This window comes from Hydra viridissima, unplaced genomic scaffold (assembly GCF_058129835.1).
Source record: "Hydra viridissima isolate aposymbiotic clone 2 unplaced genomic scaffold, HvirCarnegie_v1 scaffold_11, whole genome shotgun sequence".
NCBI lineage: Eukaryota > Metazoa > Cnidaria > Hydrozoa > Anthoathecata > Hydridae > Hydra > Hydra viridissima.
Genome location: NW_028324310.1, coordinates 13,353,346 through 13,372,020, shown reverse-complemented (window position 1 = coordinate 13,372,020; position 18,675 = coordinate 13,353,346). Strand labels below are relative to the sequence as shown.

The 18,675-nt window shown below is 25.9% G+C and overlaps 1 protein-coding gene and 1 non-coding gene across 2 annotated transcripts; both read left to right on the top strand.

Moving 5' to 3' along the window:
* Positions 1-1,087: 1,087 nt before the first annotated feature.
* On the top strand, positions 1,088-1,169 carry Trnal-aag (transfer RNA leucine (anticodon AAG)). The gene has a single exon. It is a non-coding gene; the product is annotated as a tRNA-Leu (tRNA).
* A 4,246-nt stretch (positions 1,170-5,415) lies between these two features.
* LOC145191604 (WD repeat and FYVE domain-containing protein 2-like) lies at positions 5,416-17,954 on the top strand. Its single transcript, XM_090067345.1, has 11 exons — positions 5,416-5,691; positions 5,868-5,935; positions 6,348-6,421; positions 6,718-6,772; positions 9,726-9,876; positions 10,309-10,421; positions 14,336-14,462; positions 16,414-16,621; positions 16,709-16,839; positions 16,936-17,044; positions 17,206-17,954. The coding sequence occupies exons 1-11, from the start codon at positions 5,543-5,545 to the stop codon at positions 17,233-17,235; spliced, it is 1,215 nt and encodes a 404-aa protein (XP_089923471.1). The 5' UTR covers positions 5,416-5,542; the 3' UTR covers positions 17,236-17,954.
* The last annotated feature ends 721 nt before the right edge of the window (positions 17,955-18,675 follow it).

Genomic DNA, 18,675 nt, shown 5'->3' with positions numbered 1-18,675 from the left:
GAGAGAACACTCTAATTGTGCAAGTAAATGAAAAACATCATAGCTGTCTTGTTTATAAAGAAAATAATTGTATGTACTTACTTACAATTACATACTTGTGTCATTTTCTTACCTTAAAAGAACTTGATCTGTATTCATATAAATTTATTTAAAAGAAAAGTGAAAGAAAGCTTTTGCAAATTCTGGATAAAAAAAAGTCACAACTTTTTCTTTCTTGTTGGGGTGTTGATTATCAATTTGATGTTAAGAGTTTGGTGCAACATGCCTGTAACATTCAGATTAATCAAATTTTGGAAAAAATTTAATTTTTTAAGTGTACTTTTTAAATTATGTTTCTGTAAATTCAGAAATACAGACTAAATGAGTTCTGTAAAATATTTCTGTAAAATATCGTTGCATTTACAGGTTTACAATTTTTTGAATGTTCTGTAAATCCATTACAGAAACCTGCTAATACAGGTCTGTAAAGTGTATATAGGATTGATGCCTATAGTCTATCTAATGATACAAATGTATGACTTTGATACTTTTGTAGTATAAAAGTAGTAGTTAAAAAAAAGTTCTTTAATATAAAAGTTATCATTGTAAGTTTTGCTATAAAAAGTATTATATTATGAAAGCGTAAAAATAAAAAGTAAAATAAACCAGCAGAACGAAGAAAAATGTAAATACACATGAACCATATGTACCACAAAGTTGTTTATCTGATTTATAAAAGTCATAATAGTGTCTTAATCATCCCTAGTTAGATCGTAATTAAAAGCATTTCTAACCTAAACGGATGAAGTATAGGGTTTGGATATTCCCTTGACATTTCGCTAGCTAAGGGCCTATCAATTTTGATTGATGAAAAAACTTTTTTTTTTTTTCTTATAAGACTTTCGTTGATCAATATGTGTTGTAATTGTAGAGTTTTTAAATGTGAAAAAAATACTTTAAAAAGTCTTTTTTTCTGTTTCTTCGTTCTTCTATAGCGGACCAATCCTCCTTAAACAACGCTTAGAAGTCTTCATTAGAATATCTTTGAACTTCAAGATTTAAAACTTTAAATGTTGAATTAAAGATATAACTTTTCTTCACTCTTCAAGGTAGAGTGGCCGAGCGGTCTAAGGCGCTGGTTTAAGGCACCAGTCACTTCGGTGGCGCGAGTTCGAATCTCGTCTCTATCACTTCTTTTATAAGTTTATACTTCGTTTGCTCAATTGTATAAAGATATCCTCTTTTGACTAAGGCGAGATATACGGCTTTAAAAGCTTATAACATTTTCTTGTTTAGTTACAAAAATTGTAACAGGTTTATTAGATAAACAGTCTTTTAATTCAACAATTAATGTTATTCTTAACTTAAATTACATCGTCAGTGAAAAGTGTTGACCTCGAATATCCATTTTTCACACAAATACGTTTTTGGTGTCATTAGAAACAGAAAAAAATCAATTTAAAGTGTATAAACCTCAAATGTACCTTTGATTAGGAAGTGTTATTTTATTTTGTCTCAATAAAAACATGTGAGCCATAAGTATAATCCATAAGTCAATCCAATTGCTGCCTAAAATTCCGTAGAAACAAGAGTTATTATGGAAACTTGTGAAGTGTGGTGTGTTTATTTGCGGTATAGTAACCTACATAAGGGTTTTGCGGTACGTTCTAGAAAGAGAACTTTTCTATAAGCTAAGATTTGAAGATAATGGTGTAAATTGCCACAAAGAAAATTGATCATAGCAAATAAACCATTTGATTTGTTAGGAAATCTACATAGACAGACTCCCAATTACGGAACGAAAGTAAAACGATTTACAAATATTAAAAAACATATTGCAAGTAGATTTCCGAGATATAAGTATGCCAATAATCCAACTAAAAATTGGCTATAATATTTTATTCATTTACGCATAAATTTTGATTATTATACACATCTATTTTACTAAACTTCTTTGTCCTTTTTTTTTTTTTTTTTTTTTGTTAAATATTAAAGTAAAATATATCTTTCTTTTTTTTTTATTATTAATCTCAAGCATGGAATCATCGTAACATCGTGGGCTCAATTTCTTACAAAAAAACAACTCGCAACTCCAATTTCGGACGAAACGGTATGATAAATTGATTGCAACTTTTAATTTTTATTACTAAACCAATCGTATTTCAAATATTGATCAGTTAGAAGGGAAAAAAATATGGAATTTCAAAACTTCATTTTTTACTTTCGTTTTTACTGTCTCCTTAAAAAAAAAATCGTCTTCACCGACGATATTTTTCAAATAATTTGTTTACATTAGCTTTTTTTTACTTAAGGTTTTTTTGCTTTTTTTTTTTTTGTTAACGGTTTTTGTTTTTCTTCTTGATCTGTGTATTATCAAAAAATTTGACATTTTTCTGAATATTTTTAAACACTGTAAGTTTCGAAACGACTTATTTTGGTATATTTCAAAACAAAAAATAAAATCAAATTAATATATGGGATTCTTTTGAAATTTTATAAAACACTGCACTACGAAATATTAAAAGAGCGCCAAAGTTCCACTTATTTATGAAATATTTTTTATTTCCGTTTTTGGCGCAAAGAAATTCAAATTTGCCAATCGTCGTTGTCGCAAGCAAACCACTTAAGGGGCAACTACCCTCAAATTTCAAAACTACACATATAAAGTAACTTTCTCTTTAGTCACATAGGAAATATTACACTGACATTAAAAATACCAAAAAACACATAAAATGGTAGCTCGTTGCTATGGTAACCAAAAAAATAGCTGAAAATACCACAAAAACTGTGTTTATGCCGTAAAAAAATAAAGACTTGTAAGTAAAGGAGTGTCAATGAAATTTTGCAGAACTTTTATAAATATCTGAATTTGTGATATGAACGAAGCAGATTTTTGAATAAATATTTTTTTTCCATATAAGGCTACAGACAAATTAGGTTTTTCAAAAAAGGGTCAAAATGCAAAGAAAAAAACTTAATAACTCAAAGTCTTAAGTCATATTAGAAATTCTACTCCGATCATATCATAACTATTGGCAAAATGAATAATCCCTGAAAAATTCATCATGATAGCATGTATACTTTTCAAGATTTTTTTACCGGCGTGTTAAAAAAGCAAATTCTCAGAAAACGCAAATCAAAAAATAAAATCATAAATTATTGTTCATTTCATAAATATATTTTTAAAAAAATCACCTTTTAAAAGAATATTTTAAAAACTACCAGATTCATAATATTCCTTGGACTTTTCTATTGACTTTTGGTGATCATTCTTTGACAATCGTTGACGTCGTAACAACTTTCGTTTAATCTTAAAACTTTCACTCGATTTAAATGATGATAGATTAATTCGTTTTTTGTTTATGAGTCTGAATCACTCATTTTTATGTGTCTAATAACATCCAAATTATCCAAAACATCCAAAGGATTATTTTATATTTTTTTGCTTCTGCTATTGGATAAATTAGCTTTAATAACTTGATAAAATCGCAATTGTAAATAGCCTATGTTTGAATATAATAAGGAACAGAATATTATTTAGCAAAGAAGATTTAAATCAAATCATATATTTGAAACAGTACTCCAGGATAAGTTCACCAACAAAATATTCACCTCCATAGCAACGCGTTGCTATGCAAATATTTTTTAACTTGGGATCAAAAAAACATAAATTAAACAAAAACTTATAAAGAAATCTATAATTTTTTTTGCAGATTCAAAATCTACATAAAATTTTGCTCAATAATTGTTAGAAAATAAAAAATCCAATTTTTGAAAAAATTTGAGGGTAGTTGCCCCTTAAGTCAAAATAATTGAGGCAAATCATTTATGTCCAAAATTTACAAAATAAAGTCTAAATTAAAAATTGCTTAACTATATGTTACAAGATCATTGAATTTACAAAGATTTATAGCTGATTACATGATTTTGACAAAATAAATAGTTTTTTGTATGTCCAGTAAATTTTAGTTTTTTGGACTCTGAATTCATTTTTTGCGCAAGAAAGACATACGCGCATGCGCATAGTTTGGTAGTTTTTAAACTAATTTTTGTCGCAAAAAATAAGAATTGTAGTAAATTAAATGATTAATACATTTTTTGACGTGTACTAAAATTCAAAATAAATATGTTTTTTTTCATATCATTTCAGTGGTGTTTGAGGTTAAAATATTAATTTTCTTTCTTTTTTTTTTTTTAAATAACACGTTCAAGACGTAATTATTGTGTGCTGTGAAATAAACGACTTTAAAGAAATATACTTGATAAACGCATAGATCTTATCAATAAAATATAAGTATTTTAAGGGTTTTAGCATTTTATCAATAACTTCTTTATACCTGAAGGTGAAATACTAATAGCAGGGCGTAGGAAAAAGAATAAGTTAATGAAAAACTTTGTAATTAATTCTCGTACCAAACGTAAACATTTATGACCTCACAATAAATACTGAATTTTACTTTGCAGAATTATAGCCTTTACTCTATTTCTGACAAGTAAAAATGGCCCCACTGTCATTACATTTTTTCCTGACTTTTGCAAAGGACAGCTTATGATTCAAAGAATTTTAATAACAAAAAGGAGCATATACCACGTTTTTTTTTGTGTTTTGAAAATTTTTTTACATTTTATGAAAAATGCTGTTTTTGTGTCTCCAAAATCATCATCAAAACTTATGAAAACTTTAACTATTATTATTATTATTATTATTATTATTATTATTATTATTATTATTATTATTATTATTATTATTATTATTATTATTATTATTATTATCATTATTATTATTATTATTATCATTATTATTATTATTATTGTTATTATTATTATTATTATTATTATTATTATTATTATTATTATTATTATTATTATTATTATTATTATTATTATTATCATTATTATTATTGCTATTAAAATTATTATTATTATCATTACTACTATTATTATTATTATTATTATTATTATTATTATTATTATTATTTTTATTATTATTATTATTATTATTATTATTATTATTATTATTATTATTATTATTATTATTATTATTATTATTATTATTATTATTATTATTATTATTATTATTATTTTGTAAAAATTCATAAAATTTTACTTCGCGTTACAAGGAAGGACGATGAGTATTAATTTCTTAAAGTAAGAAGTCGTAGAAAAAAAAAAGATGAAAACGATTTTTAAGTATCATCATTATTTTTTTTTATTGCTTTTTATAGATCTAAATGCGCTGATGCCTTAGTTGATATTGTATAGACAATTTTGAGAAACAATATTTTCAGAACCTGTCTTATTCTGCCCGTTGAGATAAATAATTAGTATTGCTTTAATATTGCTTTATATGGTGGTTGTAATAAATAGCTTATTATTGTTATTTACGCCTATTTTTTTTACACTTTGCGCCACCAGAGACAAACATTTTATTGAATTAAGATCTGCCCGCAACCTTGTAAAAGTTGGTAGACCGAAATATTTTCTGACAAATACACGGCTTTTTATCATTTTTATTAGATGTAGGGATAAAACAAATAATAGTAATAGTTTTTTTTTGATCAAAATGGCATCAGACTTAAAGACAGATACGTTTAAAAAACCAGTAAAGAAAAAACCAGTTTTAATTAATAAGTTAGAATTAACTTCTGAGACTATTCACATGGCACTTTTTATTCCACACGAAGAAGCTGTTATAACAGTTTCATCTGACAAGTAATAGCTAATATGTAATTAATTATAAATAGCTAATACGAAAATATAAATAGAGCTAATATATTTAACAGTAAACATCCATACTTCTTTTTAAATAAATCTCTCTTTTTCTTAAGTATATTGATGGTTGCTTAAGCTGTACATTGTATATCAATGTAAAGTTATGTTATTTATAGAACTGTTCGTGTCTGGGTACAAAGGGATAATGGACAGTTTTGGCCAAGTATTTGCCATTATATGGCTGGTAAGTATATATCAAACCTTGTTTATTTTGTATAGTGTTTTTTTATGATATTTAACTGTGTTTCAGTTTTCATATGTAGCTGTTTTTTACTGAATTTATCTATAATATTTAACAACTTTTCTAAAAATATACTATTATCAAAATTACTTTTGAGAAAAACAACTTTCCCTTTCAAAAGAAAATGTTTTTCATTAGCATATTCTCTCCACATTCTTTTTTTTTTTTGTACTCAGCATCAAGTAATAATTTTTATTGAATAATACATTATTCATATAGCGCTCAGTATTAGTTTTTGTATTGAGATATTGCTATTATATATATATATATATATATATATATATATATATATATATATATATATATATATATATATATATATATATATATATATATATATATTGCTTAATCATAGAGGCTGGTCTTTGTTTGGATTTTAATAAGGAAAGTGGCAAGATTTTTATTGGTCAAGTCAAAGGAATGATACAGGTCAGTAAACTTATTTGTAATTAAAGATATCCTTCATATTTCTAAGATTTCAGGCTAGAGAAGACATTAAATATCCAGATTTTATTTAAAAATATCTTGTTCATAATTTTTTTAACAACCTGTAATAATCTTAAATTATTAATTATTACTATAATTTACATTAAGTTGAAAATGCCTACATTAAATCTTTTTTATCTTAATGTCCGAATTCTTAAATGAATTGTAATTCTTATAGAGATTTTATACGAATATGATTAAACAGTTAAATTATCTTAGTTTTTGTTTTTTTATATTAGGAATACGATTTGTCAGATGATTGTAATAAATTGACTTTACAGAGAAGTTATTTAGGTAAGATGTTTAAAAGATGATTGTAAAAAACTAACCTTCACAATAAGTAATCATTTACAAAAACATTTACTATTAGATTTCTTTAAGATTTTTTTAAGCGTTAAAATTTTTATTCAAGAGAAATGGTTTACAAGAGAATAAACAACATGAGACCTTGCTTAGGAGAACAGAAAACTTTAATAGCAAACAGAAAGCACCACTTGAGAAAAGGTTATTAGGTTAAAATAGATAGATATGATAGGAAAGTAGCTCATCCTTCTCTTCTCCTAAGCAAAGTCTCATGCTGTTAACAAGATATTATTAGTAGATGTTTAAAAGTCTTTTTCAATTTAATTACACAATATTTTTTTTACAATATATTTTATACTTCAAATGTAATTTATAAGATATAAATCTTATAATAATGTTTCAAAGCTTTTTAAACAAAAAAGTACCAAAAGTTAAATTCCATATGATTAAGATTTAAAATGATGAACTGATGCCTTTATCCAAAGTTTTGACACCATAATCACTCTTTGAGCTAGTTTCATAGTAGTTTTTTTCCTGCTGCTGAGAAAATGAAGTTAAAAAATTTGGCTGATTAGTTATTTGCATCATACAATATCAAATGTTTTTTTAAAAAGACAATCAAATCTAGCAACAGTATGTATGGAGTAGAATGTTGTGTTTATTTGAAGGAAAGTCTCTTCTATTTATTTCAATAACTGTTTGCACCAAATTTTAATTTATAAGTAGATCTTTTGGTATGTTAAATAAAGATTAACTCTATAGATATTCAAGTGGTGGAAACAAATTTCTTAAGTAATTTTGAATATTTTTTTTTTCAAATTACTTAAGTAGCTTAATTAGTTATGAGTAATTTTAACTATTTTCTAAACAATGAAATATTATATACACTTTAGTGTAATTGTATTATACAGGGTGACAATAAATAATGATGACAAATTTCAAGATTAAAATAGGACTATTAAAAATATTTCTGTATTTACAAATTATAGCTCAATTTTATTAATAGAGTATTGTTTGGCTCATGTTAAAGTTATTTTGTTTTTCAGAGTTTATTATTAGTTGCAATAATGTCAATAATCATAGACATTCCTTAACTTCATAAAAAACATAGACATTTCATAACTTCACTTCATGAGGCAGACGAGCATCAAAAGAGAAATTTTGACCACTGTGAAAACTGGTCTCAGAAGCTTTTAAAAGAGCAGATTCTTTCTTAGAAAGCACTTTGGTGATTACCACTGGATCTTTCAGCAAGATTCTGCTCCCTGTTCACAGAGCCTGATGTATGCAAGACTGGCATTGTGCCAATTTTCTTGATTTTGTCACCTCTCAAGAATGGCCCTCATCTTCATCTGATCTTAACCCCCTCAACTATTCAATTTGTTCAATTTTAGAGAAGAACTGTTGTTCTACAACCCATAGAAAGTTAGAGTCCCTAAAGAAATCTTTGTTGTGTGAGTCTGCACTTTCTGTGACGATTGACAGAAGTTTTATTATCATCATCATCATCATCATAATCATCAACTTCTTTAGTGTTCTTTCCTAGGCTTTCACTACAAAAAACTTTATTTTCTACTAAATCATTTGCTTTTTTGTAAATTACATTAAGTACTTCTATGAGAAAGACATAGCTGATGAGTTATTTGAGACAATCTTCCAATTTTTTTTGTTACACTGGCTCCATCTGTAACCATTCCAAAAATATGATTATTAAGATTTAACTCAAAATTCTCAAACCTTCATTGAGTCGACAATCTTTATCATTCCAAGGCATTGAACTGAGTTATTTTACAAGTGTAAGTTTAAGCAGACATTCTTTGATTTCTATTGGAAATCCATCATCCAAAGTTAATAAAAATCTATCAGCATTCTCAATTGTTTTTGACCAAATTGTAAACCATCATTTTTTTAAGTTTTTTCTTGTATTCCAAAAATATATTGAAGTCATAGCTTGCCTTGAACTAGGGATTTTAAGACCATGAGCTCCCATCTTTTTTGAGTATCAATACTTTTTTGACAATTAATAAAAGGAAATAAGAACAACAGCATCTGTTCAAGCCAAAAAAAGTTCAGAATAATTTTTAATAGAAAAACTAGCAACAATCAGAAGTTGGATTAAGGCTTGAATTCGAATTTAAAGTTGATCCTGATGATGGATGTTTGGCAAGAAACTCTCATCACTTTTTTTTTTTTCTGTGTTTTCTACTTTTTCTAAATAATAAAGTGATGCTGTTGTTGCTTGTTTTGCCTTAAATGTTGAAGGAGATTATTTGTACTTGACAATTTTTTCATTCCTTGTTGAAAATAATGTTTTTCCAAATTTCAGATAACTTTTTCTTTAAAGACTCTATTCATTTACATTCTATTTTCATATCTTATCTTTGAATGTTACTAGAAATCTATATAAAACAAAGCTTGATAAATGAAAATAGTGTATACACAAAACAAAAAAACAACAATTTTTTGAAACAGCAGGCAATGTGCTCAGCAAAATCCATTGAAGTCAGCAAATATATTAAAACAAAGCAAAAAATTAATCAAAATATAAACTAAAAAAAAAAATGTTACCATTTTTTTTTAGGGTAGCTGTATACAAAATTGAAAATTAGATTTGTGCACAAATTTTTCTAAAATATCAACTTTTTTTTTGTTTAACTTGACAAAAAAATGACTTGATTTTACTTAAGTAATGTAATGATACTTAAGTAATATAACTATGCTTAAGTACTTAAGTTGCTTTAACAACTGCTTAAGTAACTTGAAACAGCCCTATTCCTATAATGCTTTAATTTTATTCAATAAACAAAATTTTTAACCTCTTCTTAAAGATTATTTATTTCTTAGTGATCTACTTTACATTTATTTCTTTTTATTAATCATATTGAGTTAAATAAAATTAAAGGTTTTTACTTTGATTTTGATCATAATCTTTTCATTCTTTCAGCTCATCAAGCTAATGTTCGCAGTGTTTTATTTGCTTTGGACTATAATTGGTTATTAAGTTGTGGTAATGATAAATACTTTCAATGGCATTGCACTAAAACTGGTAAAAGATTAGGTGGTTATGCCTCCAACTCACGGTGCAGTTGTTTGCAGTATCTTTCACAATATTCATATTTAATTGTAACTATTTAAATGTTATTATTGACAAAAAGTAGAAGACTGATAACATTAATAACATAACATTATCAAACTATTTTAGACAGATTTTTAGTTGATGAAAAAATGGTTGAATAAAATCTTTAGTTTTTTAAAATAAAATTTTAGATATTTAATTATCTTTTTAAACTTTTTGAAAATAGTTTTTTAGATTTCTTTAAATTGAATTAGGTAGAATTTATACATTTGGTAGAATTTATACATTTGGTAGATTGAATTAGGTAATATTTTACATTAGGTAGATTGAGTTAGGTAAATTTTTGCATTAGGTAGATTGATTTATTAAAAGCTCAAGTATAGTAGAAATTATTTTTTAATATAAGAATTAGTTGTTTAGCAAAACGTTTTCTATAACAAATGAAAAAAAGGTTTGATATGGACTCGTCTTATGTTTTCATGGGAAATGATTCTGGTGAAATACATGTATTGAGGATCACTGCTGAAAACTTAAAACCAATTACTACTTTAAAAGGACATTCAGGTAATTAATCGTCTTTTTTTGTTTGTTCTACATTCCTAATTAAATTGAATATGAAATTTTGTTTTTATTACTATCTGGAATATGAAAATTTCAGTTTATAGTTTGATGATTGCCTTAATGTTTAATGATCATCTAGTAAAAGGCGAAAAAAAGTTAGTTTCTATATGTTTGAAATCCAATTTAGAAAAATATAAGTGACAAAAAGTTTTATTTACTTGTAAGATAAAATGTTTTTAACTTACATTTTAAAAAGCAACTTTGAGGATATTTTACATTTTAAATAAACAACATCAGCATCACAGAAATGTGAATGTTTAATGTATTTTATAAAATTTGGAATTTTACAGCTGCAAAATGTTTACCTGTTATTCTTTTTCCAATTGATTCAAAAAACAATTTGTTAAATTTGAAAGGATGAGATTTCTCTAATGCTCATTCTCTTTTAATTTTATTTGCACCAATATATGAGTGGTTTTTAAAAAAAATCATTCAGTTTATTGCAGTTGCAAAAGTCAAATTTATTTAATTAAATTACTAAAGAACAAAATACACTAACATTATAAATATTTGGGGTGTTAGCTAGCTCATATATGGTCTGTTTCACAGACCAAAAATGAACTTGCTAAGGATTTTTACTACTTTAGTAAGTAGTAAAATTCCTTAGCAAACTCAATTTTGCTCTGTGAAACTTAGTAAAACCTACATTACAGTTTTCAAAGAAATTTAAGGTAAACTTGTTGTTATTTGTGTGAACAATTGCAATTCTTAAGCAAGGGTTGGATTTCATTTTACTCAAAAACATTTTATACTGAGTCTTCAAATCTTCAAAAAAAAACAACAAACAAACAAACAAATCCTCTTTAATCGCACTTAACAAGTGGTAGGAATTCACAAACTGAAAACTTAAATATACTTAGTAACTTGGTAGATTTTATTATTTTAAAGTTGTTTTTCTTTTTTTTTTGTTGGATATTGTTACATAGTAAAATATTTTTATGTTTATGAACTTTGTGTATTCAAAGATAATTTAAGCCACAAATCAGCTATTTCATAAGCAACAATGAGAAGCTACAACAGTTGGCTTTTTTGTCTAACCCAACCTTATGGCTAATTAATTATTGTAGTAATGTTCTACATTATTGGTTATTTGCAAATAATTTTACTATCAAGATTTTTACTATTTGAAATTTTTTAAAAAGGATGGCTGCAGTTTATGATAACAATGCTATAATCCCAGTCTATCAAAGTTTGAAAAGAAGGTCATACAAGATCATTTGGCAGCATTTATGATGGCTTCCAATAGTTACTTAAACCTTGTTCTTTCAGCTTGAAATAGAGGCATGAACTTGAGGCTATTTTTTCTTCTTCATCTCTTCAGTTTGTTGTATTTGATTCAAGGAAATTCCCAAAATGAAAGTCATTGCTTAATTGGCACAGAGAAATAGAAATCAAAGCTATGGCTTTTTTTTTTGGAGTAGATCAAGAGCATTTATGCAAGTAAAAACAATCGTTTCAAAGAGATGAATAATACGGATTCAAGTCCACAATATTTTGCACTTCTTTCAGAAAGAAGATTATTTTTAAGATAATGCAGCCCACTGGCATTGGGGAAAGATACCATCTTGCAAGTAATTTATACAAATTGTTTAAAGTTACTATTTCTGAATGGTTTTCCCTCTAACTGTAGATCTGTGATGAGTTTTAGTTTTCTCAAAAAAGATGTAGCTCTTCTGTGTATTACCTCTGAGTCATCAAAATATGGCTCAGACATCAATTTATGAACATTTTGTTGACAAATTAAAAGAGAATAATGTTAAAATTAAATATAACTTCTTGTTTTTATTCTAAAACTATTGTTACAAAGTTCTCTTACATTGTTTTTATTCCAATGCAATTAAAACAGCATCTTTGGGAATGCAAAGCTATTTTTGAAAGTCATTAAAGAATTGTCTTTTGCATTTGGCTCATTTTAAAAAGTGGTTGATTTTAGGTAAAATAGAAGAAAGCAGGAATGTTATGAACTTGCAAATCTACTAATTGATTTAATTGATTGTCATCTAAGTGGTATGAATTTATTTACTGCTATATCAGTAACAGGGATGTAGCTCTTTTTGATTTGTGATTCAAATTGCAAACAGCAAAAAAATTTTGTTTATTTTGTACCACTTGTGGCCTTAATTACTCATGTCCAATACTGTTAACTTTTTTACATATTATGCAATTTAGTATATATATAAAAATTATATATTGGAGTTATAACAAGAATGTTAATAAAATTTGAGAATAAAGAAATGAGTTGCATAATTTTTACACTTGTATATATTTAAAAAGACTCCTCCTCACAATATCTATAGAATTTTAATATTTTTTTTTATGAAAAACTCTTGTGAAAAAATGCAAGAAGAAATAAACAAGTTGTCAAGGCTCTCCACATGGGTTTAAGACAATGAGGGCAATGACCAAGGAAGATAAATGTGTAGGAGAAGGCCATTAGAAGGGTTGTCGGTCTTGGAGCCAAATCTAGAACCTGAAGAAAAAAAAGTAAAATAATGCAATGTATTCTCAAGAAAAAAGTAATTCTGTTTTCTGATGAAAAGTATTTTCACAGTGGATCAGGTCCACAACAGAAAAACAAACAGATACATCTCTACCTTAAAAGTTGAGGAAGTCCATCAGTCAGAAAAAGTAATGGTAATTGGCTTGGTTGATTCCAATTGCTTCAAGATGCCATCAGTATTTCTGCATTCAGGTTTCAGAATGGGGGTTAAGGAGTACATGGACAAGGTGCTTTGTCCTCATGTTCTTCCTTGGATTTAAGCCTACTTTGGGGATAACCAAAATTATGTACTGATGCAAGATGGAGCCCTCTGCCATACAGCAAACTCAGTCTGAAACTGGCTACATGTGAATAACAACTTCTGAGCTTAAGACTTGTGTCCCACTAGCTCACCAAACTTGAGTCCTCTGGACTTTAGCGTATGGACTTAGGTTCAGGCTGGGGTTTGCTACAAACAACATGAAATGATTTTTTGTTGATCCATTAGGAAGTCATCGGTTGACCTCTTTATGAGTGCAGGAAGAACACCTGCAAAAAGTTTCGGCCTTGTCTGGAGACAGTGATCAAAGCTGAATGAAGAAAAATCCTAAAATATTAAGCTTAAAGACTTATTGTACAACATTTATTTAATAAATTCTTGTCCACTTCTAATTGTTTTCATGTTAAATAATTTTTTCATAAATTTGATTATGTAAATTAGCTCTGCAAGTGGTATATAACAAGACTTGTATTTAAAACTCTTTATCACAGATTCCTAGATGATGAAGTGATTTCTTTTAGCGTGTTTACTTGCACTAAAAGTCCATGTAAATCTTATTTTCAATTTAAAATTTTGCCTCTAAAACTTTATTATTTATTTCTTTTGAATTTATTTAGTTGTTATTTATGATAACTAAATAAAGTAAAGGATTGGTTATTAAAATAAAGGATTGATTATTGAATCAGTTTTCATTAGTTTATCGAGTAGTTGTACAGTCTTTTCATTTGCAATGTATCTTAAAAACAACTAAAAATATTTGCCAAATGATTTCTTGATATATTCTTGATGACTAAAATTTTTGAATTACTTTTTTACAATTATGCACCTTGACACCAGTACCTTGACATCAGTACCTTGAGAGGCCTGAGATATTAAACATGTGACCTAAATGCTTGAAAATTGTGATGGTTTAATTTATTGCAATTGACGTTTTGAGAAATTATAAATGTTTAAATTTTGAATCTGTATTTTGAACTTGCATTATACTAGCATAAAAAAGAAACAAGAGATTGGAACTAAATGCTTTTTGAATTTATAAAATCTAAATGATGAATCCTGGGGACTTATTTTCAATTTGACAAAAAATTTCTTTGATAGGTAGCATTCAATGTTTGTCTTGGGATATGGAGAAAAAATGGCTGTATTCTGGAAGTTTTGATGAATCCATAATCATTTGGGACATAGGAGGCCAGAAAGGTTCTGCTTTTGAATTACACGGCCATAAGTAAGCATATATATTTTTTGTTAATAAACAAAAATCTTTTTAAATAAACTGTTATAACACGAAATAGTAATTTAAACACTTGTTACATGAAATTTCATAATATCCTGATTAAGTTAAAATTTCTACTCAAAAAACAATTTGTGTATGTAAGAGGAGTTGCCCCACAAAATTGATACAACTTTTATCTCCACATAATTCAAAGGACAGTTTCAAAATTTTTGATAATTTAACTTTCAAGCTTTGTAACAATATTTTCTTCCAAATTTAAAACATAATTAATACTCATTAATTTTTCAATTAAAAAAAACTTTTACTAAATTACATAGTTAATCAAGATGTAAAAGTTGTTTTTTTTGGTGTTAATAATAACTGAATAACAATAATTGAGTAACTATATATTACTTTGGCATAAACTTAAGAACATTTACAAAAGGCTTTTAAAGCACCAGCTTAAGCAGAAGTTAGTAAAACAAAACCAACCTGCATAAAATCCCTACTGAAAATATATAATACCTATTGCACTTTTCAGTAGGTGTTCTTAGTAAAAAACCAAGTTGTTTGGCATATGATTGTACATAAAGCAATAATTATGCCACATAGCATATTTGAAAACAACCTCGTGTAATAGGGTATTCCATTCTTTTCAAAAATCTTTTCTTTTTTTTTTTACCACAAACATTTGGCCTCAAGTGTTATTTTCCTTGAAATATATATATATATATATATATATATATATATATATATATATATATATATATATATATATATATATATATATATATATATATATATTTATATATATATATATTTATATATATATATTTATATATATATATATTTATATACAATATATATATGTTTATATATATATATATTGTATATAAATATATATTATTATATATATTGTATATATATAATAATATTTATTTATATACAATATATATATGTATATATATTGTATATAAATAATTATGCCACATAGCATATTTGAAAACAACCTCGTGTAATAGGGTATTCCATTCTTTTCAAAAATCTTTTCTTTTTTTTTTGCCACAAACATTTGGCCTCAAGTATTATTTTCCTTGAAATATATATATATATATATATATATATATATATATATATATATATATATATATATATATATATATATATATATATATATATATATATATTTATATATATATATATGTATATATATATATATATATTGTATATAAATATATATTATTATATATATATTTAATTAATGATGTGGTTTCAAAGTCAAAAAGTTTTTTTCAAATGATTTTAATTTAAAAAACCTTGATTTTTTCAAGGTTTTTTAAATTAAAATCATGGAGATGGAAAGCTATTGATGATAAGTGTTACCTTAAGTCTTCAACTTAAAGTAACACTTATCATCAATAACTTTCCATCCTTTTAAAGTACTGACAATTCTTTTGATTTTAAGTTAATATTTTTTAAACAATATAATTTTTTCCAAATTATGAATAACAAAATGATAGTGTTGCCATGTCCTATACAATGTAACAAGCATGAGAGTTTGCTGCAATACCAATAACAAATAATTGAGTACTTGGTTTTTTTCATTTAATTGTGATGGTCCTTTAATTAAAATGGTGTTTTGATTGGCTTTTTTTTCTTTTTCTTTTTTTTAATGTTTACATTTTGTTATTCATTAGTTCATTTTTTTAACAATAAATGTTTAACTAATTAGAAAAAGCCTTCTTTTTTTTTGTACATCTTTTAGTTAAAAAAAAGAGATGTTCTATTCAGAGGTTATAATAGTTGATAACTAAATTATCAAAAATTTTCTTACCTTGACAATTTCATCTGATCCACAATTCTTACCGTGTCTTTGTGGCCATGTATTGTTAACTAGTAAAGCAAAATTATTTATTAAATTATTTTGCAATAGTTTGGAACAACATTTTTATTTGTTTTTCAGCGAAAAAGTAAGAGCAATGTCTTTAGCCACTCATACGCAAAGGCTTTTTACCATTGGTGATGATCAAATGCTGACAGTATGGGATATGAATACAGAGAGAGTAGAAACACCAACATGGTCTCAGAGTGATATGTGTGAGAAATGTGCCACACCTTTTTTTTGGAACTTTAAACAAATGTGGGAAGAAAAGGCTGTTGGAGTGAGGCAGGTTAGTAAATGCTTTATGTTTAATTTACACAAATTTCATGGCAAAAGTTATAAGATAGAGTTTTAAGTTTTAATTTGCATTTTTAAGCATCACTGTCGGCGGTGTGGTCGTGCTGTTTGTATGAAATGCAGCTCTTTTTCATCTGTTCTCCCACGTCTAGGATATGAGTTTAAAGTTCGTGTTTGTGATGATTGCTATAGTTCTACTAAAGATGATGAGTAAGGATTAAACCTACAACTAAGTTATATTTGATGTGTTTTTAATAACTTTTTAATTGATTTTAATAAGAGTTCATGAAAGTTTTGTTTATTCAGAAAAGTGTCAACAACATGCTTTCATGATATAAAGCATTTGATAAGACATATGAATATTGACTTTTCAAAAAAACGAATGTTAACTTGTGGATCAGATGAAATTGTCAAGGTATTAAAAGAATTTTTTCTAAAGTATAAACTTTTTTTTTGAAAACTCTATTTTGCATACACATCATTTCAAACTAACTATTGCCTCTTCTGGTTATGAAATTTTGAAGCCGCTTCACATGCAATAAATATATACAAATAATATTTCCACTTGTATTTTAGATATGGGACATTCGAGAGTTGTTGACATAAGCATTAATTGCTTCATAAATACTCTTCTAAACTTTTTCCATGATGTTGTGAATTTGATGTAAATTTCGTTTTTAAAAATAAGCAAAAGAAATATAGAAATAACAAAGAATTTATGCTTCCAAATTACTTTTAACTTGATATTTACATATGGCATCTATGGTTTATCTGTTGCTTTCAAAATCCTGATTGTTATTGGTTCATATTTGCATAAGAAGAGAAAGAAATCAAGTTGTAAATACACTGCATATAACTTTTAACATGTTTTTCTATTAAATATATTTGTTACCCTGAGTATTTTTTATCTTCATGATTTTTTAGTTTTTTTTTTGTTGTTTTTTTTTGTAGAAATGTTATAAGCATAAAAAAGAAACTGTTTATGTCAAACAAAATTTTCAAATACTTTTTCCAAATTTTTTCACAACATTTTTTTCTCTCTATGAACTGCTCAAATCTGTTTTTACTTTTTCTTTATACTTGCAACACTAAATTCCCCTACCAAATGGATCTGTATACATATATAATTGCCTGTTGTTATTTTGTGTAATTTGTAAGTCTCCTTAACATCAAGCTTAGCTTTTTTTTTTTTTTATTTCTTGTATGGTATTGATAACTGTTCTTTGGAGCAAAAAGATCTTTTATTCAGCAATAATAAAATATAAGGATATTTTTATGTAAACATAATTCTTGAAGAACTAATGTAATAAAGTATACTTTAGTTAGTCAACTATCTCTTTTCAAAATAATTTTTTAGGTTTTCTTTTAAAGATTTTTTTAAATGTTTGTGATTAAAAAATCTTGGACTTAATTTAATTTCTGATGAGCATGAGCATGTATATGAAATAAATATATACAGAATAAATGCATATGAAACAATATAATACCCTGTGTTTGTTGGGTTCAAAACAATCCTTGCATCAAATTCAAGTTCTTTAATATTTTTAATATGCCCTGGGTTTGTTTTAATGTATTTACTTTGAATAGTTTTTTTTTTTTACTTTTGAAAAATACAAAAATGGTTTTTTTATATTCAATACTTGAAAAACAAGACAATTTTCAAAATTCTCTAAATATAATTTAACATAATTTTAAGATATTTTTAAAATTCTCCTTACTAACATTAATTTTTTAGTAACAATAAATGCTTATTAACAATTATCCAATCAAAATACATATGAAATTATATAAAAGGGACCCTAATAGTATTGTTAAAAATGATATTAAAAGTTAGTGAAATGATATGTGGTAAAATCTTTCTGACTATTTTTCCAGCAATCCTTTAACTATCAGAGAAAATTTTTCACAAGCTGACAGTCAAAATTTTATTTCTAGGTTTCTTAACTAGGTTGTCCATTGTGATATCAGTTGTTTAAAGCCTTGTTTTTTTTCAAAAGTATATTATCAAACTAGTTTTGTATTTTTAATATTTTTTGTTTATACTAA

Coding starts and splice junctions, on each gene's coding strand:
- LOC145191604 (XM_090067345.1), top strand. CDS start 5,543: ATGGCATCAGACTTAAAGACAGATACGTTTAAAAAACCAGTAAAGAAA. Junction 9,877..10,308: donor TCACGGTGCAGTTGTTTGCA/GTATCTTTCACA, acceptor AATGAAAAAAAG/GTTTGATATGGACTCGTCTT. Junction 17,045..17,205: donor GATCAGATGAAATTGTCAAG/GTATTAAAAGAA, acceptor CTTGTATTTTAG/ATATGGGACATTCGAGAGTT.